Source organism: Sinocyclocheilus rhinocerous, unplaced genomic scaffold (genome assembly GCF_001515625.1).
Source record: "Sinocyclocheilus rhinocerous isolate Xijiao unplaced genomic scaffold, SAMN03320098_v1.1 scaffold1367, whole genome shotgun sequence".
NCBI classification, from domain to species: Eukaryota; Metazoa; Chordata; class Actinopteri; order Cypriniformes; family Cyprinidae; genus Sinocyclocheilus; species Sinocyclocheilus rhinocerous.
The window spans coordinates 147,298-154,052 of NW_015631710.1; the positions used below are offsets into that span (position 1 = coordinate 147,298).

General features: G+C 34.1%; 1 protein-coding gene across 1 annotated transcript; it reads left to right on the plus strand.

Moving 5' to 3' along the window:
- Window positions 1-1,471: 1,471 nt before the first annotated feature.
- On the plus strand, window positions 1,472-4,560 carry LOC107741825 (secreted frizzled-related protein 2-like). Its single transcript, XM_016554606.1, has 5 exons — window positions 1,472-1,545; window positions 2,727-2,792; window positions 2,874-3,043; window positions 4,047-4,139; window positions 4,250-4,560. The coding sequence occupies exons 1-5, from the start codon at window positions 1,472-1,474 to the stop codon at window positions 4,558-4,560; spliced, it is 714 nt and encodes a 237-aa protein (XP_016410092.1).
- The last annotated feature ends 2,195 nt before the right edge of the window (window positions 4,561-6,755 follow it).

Sequence of the window (6,755 nt, forward strand, 5' to 3'; positions counted from 1 at the left end):
ACCCCTTCTGAGAGTCTAAAAAGTGTAATTTTTGAGACTTGAAAAGAAATAAAAATTAATAAAATATTTAGAAGTCACGGAAATATAGTTATTTCTAGTTATTCTCATCTCTAAAATATTTAAATTATTTGAAATGTATTAAATTTATCAAAAAAAGTAAAAAAAAAAAAAATTGTTAATAAATTATTGGCCAAAAAGGGCAAGAACGCTGATATTATATTGCATTAATAAATCGAGTACACTGGATTTGTTTGAAATTTATTTCAATTTCCCATAAAACACCTTCTGAGAGTCTAAAAAGTGTAATTTTTGAGACTTGAAAAGAAATAAAAATTAATAAAATATTTAGAAGTCACGGAAATATAGTTATTTCTAGTTATTCTCATCTCTAAAATATCGAAATGGCTTAAAATGTATTACATTTATCAAAAATAAATTTAAATAAATTTATTTTTAATAAATACTTGGTCAAAAGGTGCAGGAATGCTGATATTATAGTGTGTGCGTAAATTTGAGAGTATTACATTTAAATTTTTCAGGCTGGAAAAATAATTAAAAAATAGTAAAAAATATTTAGAAGCAACAGAAATATAGTGAATATGATTTTTCCCTAGTTATTCTTCCCTCTAAAAACTGAAATTGTTAATCTATTTTTTTTTTATTATTATTTAAATGTAATTATTAAATGAATAATTGGTCATAAAGTGCAGGAATGCTGATATTATAGTGCGTTTATATAAATCTAGTACACTGGATGTCTGTTTACAATTTCAATTACCAATAAAACATCCTCGAAGAGTCTAAAATTTGCAATTTTTGGGACTGGAAAAATAATTTAAAAATTAATAAATATTTAGAAGTCATATAAATATAGTTATTTCTAGTTATTCTCACCTCTAAAATATTTAAATGATTTGAAATGTATTAAATTTATCAAAAAAGTAAAAAAAAAAATATATATATATATAATTCTTTTTTAATAAATTATTGGCCAAAAAGTGCAAGAACGCTGAATTTTTAGTGCATGAATAAATCGAGTACACTGGATTTGTTTGAAATTTATTTCAACTAACAGCTTCTGAGAGTCTAAAATTGTCATTTTTGAGACTTGAAAAGAAATAAAAATCTGCAAAAAATTTACAAGTCACAAAAATATAGTAATTTCTAATTATTCTCACCTCCAAAATGCTGAAATTGTTAAAAATGTACTACATTTATCAAAAATAAATTGTAATGAATATTATAGTGTGTGCATAAATCTGGTACACTGCATGTCTGTCTAAATCAGCGATGCATTAAACATCTTTGAGGAACGCTTTGCAGTAAATGCATGGCAGAATGCAGAAGTGAAGGGCTGTAAATGCAAATGTCCGAGCACTAATGTGAGATAATCCAGTGAAGTACGCTGCGTTACGAGCGTCTGAGACATTAGAGGCACATCTGCAGCACGAGCTGGAGGATTTGAATACGAATGCAGCCCGTGGAGTCAGATCAAAGGTGCGCCGCAGGACAGGCCGCTCGCAACGCTCTCGCTGGAAGCTCAAAGTGACATGCTGGAGACAGAGGAGCTGTCAGAGATGCCTGTCTGCACACGGACCAGACGCTCAGCTCACTGACTATATGAGGGCAAGAAAACTACATTTAACAGAAGAACCCACCATAAACACACACACTCACACACACACACACACACACACACACTCTCTCATGCAGTCTATACAAGCAATCCAGATGAATGCACAACTGAACTAAGAACTAAAATCATCTGCACATGATCAGCCATTATGACACATTTCACATATTTGGGCTGCAAATTGATAGGATTGTTTGTTAGGATAGGACAATATTTGGCTGAGATACAACTATTTGAAAATCTGGAATCTGAGGGTGCAGCCATACAATGTATTGTTGGCTATTGCTACAGATATTTTTCCACATGAAAATAATACTGATAACAGAAGTCATTAAAAATAATAAACATAAACATTGAAAGAGCACCTCATTAAAAGTTGTTTAGTTAGACGTAGATGTTAATTAGTGCTTAGCACGAATTTTTAGTGCAAATAGTTTGCAAACAAACTGCAAATGCTGTTTTATTTGGTGTTGCATTTTTATGAAAAATTATTTGAGCATTACAAATATTTACGTACTAAAAATGTCACAAAAAGTGACATTTTAGACTGTGTTTTGTAGGAAATTGCAGCAGATTTCAACCAGCATATTATTATTCATCATTCAGTTTTATTATAATGATCTAAACGGATAAATGAATAACGCACTAAAATGTCACAAAAATTATGTTTGCACAAATATTTTATTAAAAAATATTTATTGAAATTGGAAGTTTAGTTTTGACTAAATTACGGGGAAGTGCAGAAGACTTCAACCAACATCTTGATTGATATTATTATTATTCATCATTCAGTTTTATTATAAATGATCTAAACATATAAATGAATCACACACTAAAATGTCAAAAAAAAAAAATTATTAAAAAATATGTAGTGAAAATCATTTAGAGATTAGTTCAGGAAACTGATTTCAACATTTTAACTGATCTTATCATTATTAATCGTTCAGTTTTATCATCTGAAATGGTCTGAATGTATAAATAAATCAAGCACTAAAATGTCACATAAAAATTTTGATTGCACAAATATTTTACTAAATTGCAGAAAACTGCAGCAAATTTCAAGCAACATATTAATAGATATTGTTTATCGAAGTGTGTGTGTCCACCCACAGGCCCGGGCCTTCGTCTGCTCGCTCGTCACTCCCGTCTGCCTCGACAGGTACGTGCGCAGAGCACCGAGACCAGGGACTGGAGAGATCTGAGAGTTTTTGGTCTAAGCTCAGTGTGGTTGCATCCGCAGGTTCATCCAGCCGTGTCGGAGCGTGTGTATGGCCGTGAAGGAGAGCTGCGCTCCCGTGTTGGCCTGTCACGGACACGCCTGGCCCGAGGCCCTGAACTGCAACCGGTTCCCCGCGCAGGACGACACGTGTCTGACGCCGCTGCCAAAACACATCAGCGCCTTCTCCAAACGTGAGACACTCATTCACATGCATGGACAGACAGACAGACAGAATAAAATAAAATAGAAAATTAAATTACATTATTTATTTATTTCATTCTAAAATAATAGATACTGATACCAAATGCTGTTGACATTTTCTAGAACATAAACAATATTAATTTACTAAATATCATGTCATGAAAAATAATGTTTGTTGCATAAAACATTTATTTAGAAATTTAGAGAAAAGCTTTGACTAAATTGCAGGAAATTGTGGTGAATTTTTACCCAACATCTTGATTGATATTAGATACATTTTAAATGTATTAAATTATGAATGCACTAAAAATAATGTTTGTCGACAAAATATATGGCGACATTTAAAGAGTAGTTTTGACTAAATTGCCGGAAATTTAAAACATCCTGATTGATATTATTATTATTATTATTACACAGATAGATAGATAACGTAAAATTATAAAATTATAAAATGTTATTTTCAAATAATTTTCTCCATATAAAAATGATAGATACTGATGACAGGAACCATTAAAATTATTTAAAAATATCTCAAATAAAATGTAATTTTTAAATGGTTCTCTACATAAAAATGTGAGATACTGATAACAGAAACAATTAAAAACTATTTAAAAAAATCTATTAAATATAAGAGCTCAGAGCCGTTTGTTTATATGCCAGGAAACGTTATAAAAATTCTAGTTAGCTGCAGATGTTAATGATTAGTACAAATAACGGGTGCAAATACTTTTTAAAGGCGGTTTTATTTTTCTGAAATTATTTGAACATTAAAAAAAAATAAAAATAATATTTGCACATTTTTTTTTTTTTGTAGCAGATTAAAATTTAGAGAGCAGTTTTGGCTAAATTGCAGCAAATTTTAACCCACATATTGATGAATGTCATTAAATATAGATAAATGAATGCACTGGAAGTCTCTTTGAATAAAAGCGTCCGCCAATGCAAACATGTGCATTGATTTAACCATATATATATATATTGTGGTGTTGACAGAATTCCCTCAGCCTGTGTGCCAAAGCTGCCCGTCTGTGGAGGAGGCGCCGTCTCTCAGAACCGTGCTGGACGCCCTGTGCCTCACCGACTTCGGTAAGCGATTCTTATTGCCTATATACATCGGTTCGGCTGGTTTTGAGGAAGCTTAAAGTCTTGTGATGTGGTTTGGGGACTCTTTAACTCACCGTCTTTTCTCCCCACAGCTGTGAAAGTCAAGATCTCTCGGCGCCGCCTGCTGTCCTCTGAGCCGGAGCTGACGGTGGAAGGCCCGGTGGAGTTCATCCAGCGCGGCCCGCTGCTCCCGTACGACACGGCCAGTCTGATCCAGCGCTGGCTGCTCATCAACCTCAGGTGCGCGCTCTCGCTGGTCCGGCCCGGCCGCGCGCAGCTCTACCTCATCACGGGCACCATGCGCGCGAGCGGCTCCATACAGCTCTCCAGTCTGTTCCCGTGGCTCAAGAAAGACCTGCACATCGCGGTGGCCGCACACAAATGGAAGCACCACAAATGCTGAACTAATTTAGCAGGCGTACATCGTGGAGACGTCTGCTGGACGTCTGCATTACATCTGCAAGACGTATTTTTTAGAGTGTTTGCTCATCTGCAATATGTCTACAGGAGATGTCAAATAGATGGCTTTAAGATGTTTATGATTGAAATCTGACATCTTAGAGACGTCTGTCAGATGTTTGTACACAGCAGATGCTTTCCAGATCTTTCGATCTTTAACAGACATCTTGCAGACGTGATGCAGTTTGGTGATTTAGAATTAAATCATTTCAAAGCAATTGAAGTCACCGAAAATCTGAGCTTTGCTAGATTGAGTTATGCATTTCTGAATTTGGCCGTCTGGAGCGAGTTGAAGCAGTCACATGTTGTTTTAAAACGTTTACAGCATGGTCGGAAATTAACGGGGGCTTGTGGCAAAAATGCCACCAAACTGAACAAAAATTCCCCACAAATTCAAGATAAAGGGGCAAAAATTGCCCCTGCACAATTAAACAATGCTACAGCTGTCACGATTAAAATTAAATGTGCAAATAGGGTATATGTCGAACATCACCTGACCAAACCCGGAAAACAGGTCTCATTGCTTCCACTTGTCGGAGAACGTGTTAACAGCCGTATTAAATAATAGCGATATCTATGGACTTTTAAGATAATCAGTTAAACTAGCTAGCTGTTTTTATTGTTGACGTTTTATTAAATTTTTATATCTAAATGTGAAAAGAATAAAAATAAAAAAAACTTTTAGATATCAGTCCGCATATGTGATGGACATTGGTTATGATCATCATTGGTATCTACTTTGAAGGCATCTTGAGTAAAACTGCTTCATATTTAACTAAGCATATGCAAAACGCTTGAACCGGAAGCGACGAGACCCGGTTAACAGAATACGGAAGTCTGTTGCGCATAACCCCTATTAATGAAAAATGTCTATTCGTGCATTACATTTTGATCCGCTCACACTGCATCAGATTGCTTTTTACGCTTTTTCTTTTTTCTTTTGCAGTGTTGAGCTTTATAACCAATCACACGCGTTTCCGTTGAGCTTAGGAATGCAATGTCCAATCAGAGATGCTTAGATTAGTCAGCGCTGAAGACTCCGGAGTTGCTGTTGATTATATCCGCTCACTGAATTCCCACATCATATACGATGTAGATAAAAGATTAATTTCATAGCATCAGTTATTATAATGGGAGTTTTTGCTTAACTTGTGCTCGACTAGTCTAACGTCATGGATCGACGTGTTTGTCTCTGAAGCCAGAGCCAGAATATATGACGAGCCGTTTCGCAGACACAAAGCACAACAAAGTTTTTATATGTATTCTATTAATCAGTATTAATAATCATTATTACAATATCATGCGCAATAATCGATAATAACGATTTTTGTCATTGCCATATTGGCTTCTGTTTTTAAACGTATAATTAAGATACAATTTCAAACAGTCAGTTGCTATTGGCAACAGTTTAAAGTATGTTGACTGATTGAAGTAATTGGTTAAATCCAAGTATTTGACATTAAAGACAACACAGATACGATTATTAAGGTGGTGATAAAAAATGCCCTCACGAATGTACAAAATCAGTTCATTTCTGACCCTGGTTTACAGAACACTTCTGTTTACAGATAAATATTGCATTATTAATGTCTTAAATTTAATTCCTCCAGTACAGGGAAAGACCTGAGAAAGACAGAAAGGCCTGATAATGTCTAAAGGTTTGCACACATAATTGCTAAAAGTCCTGTTGGTTGATAGTAAAATGTAACCTATTTGTTTCTACCAGCTAAACTAGTCAAGGGTTCAATTCCCAAATAAAAACTTCATAGCTTGAATTTACAGTAAAAAAGTATGTAAGCACGTCTGCTAAAGGCATAAATCGAAATCAGTTGAATCTTTGTTGCTTTCAGTGAAAATGTGTGTTAATTACAAATCAATTTATATTTAAAAATCTAATTAATTTATATTATCCCCCAGCTCTGTATATCATACTAAGTGTATATATACATTTATATAAAGTTGGTTTTATAAGTATGTACAATTTTATCTGCATACATAGAGTATACTGTAATTAAAATTGAAATTAAAACTAATGTACATTATTGGCCAGATCTTTATATGGATATTTAAGTTGGATATATAAGTATATCAAGCTTTATTTGCATGCATACTGTACAGTCATGTGGAGTGATATACTGT

Bases quoted from the DNA above. Each gene is read 5' to 3' on its own strand.
- LOC107741825 (XM_016554606.1), top strand. From the start codon at position 1,472: ATGCAGCCCGTGGAGTCAGATCAAAGGTGCGCCGCAGGACAGGCCGCT. The intron at 2,793-2,873 runs GTACGTGCGCAG...TTGCATCCGCAG, and splicing joins ACTCCCGTCTGCCTCGACAG to GTTCATCCAGCCGTGTCGGA. The intron at 4,140-4,249 runs GTAAGCGATTCT...TTCTCCCCACAG, and splicing joins CCTGTGCCTCACCGACTTCG to CTGTGAAAGTCAAGATCTCT.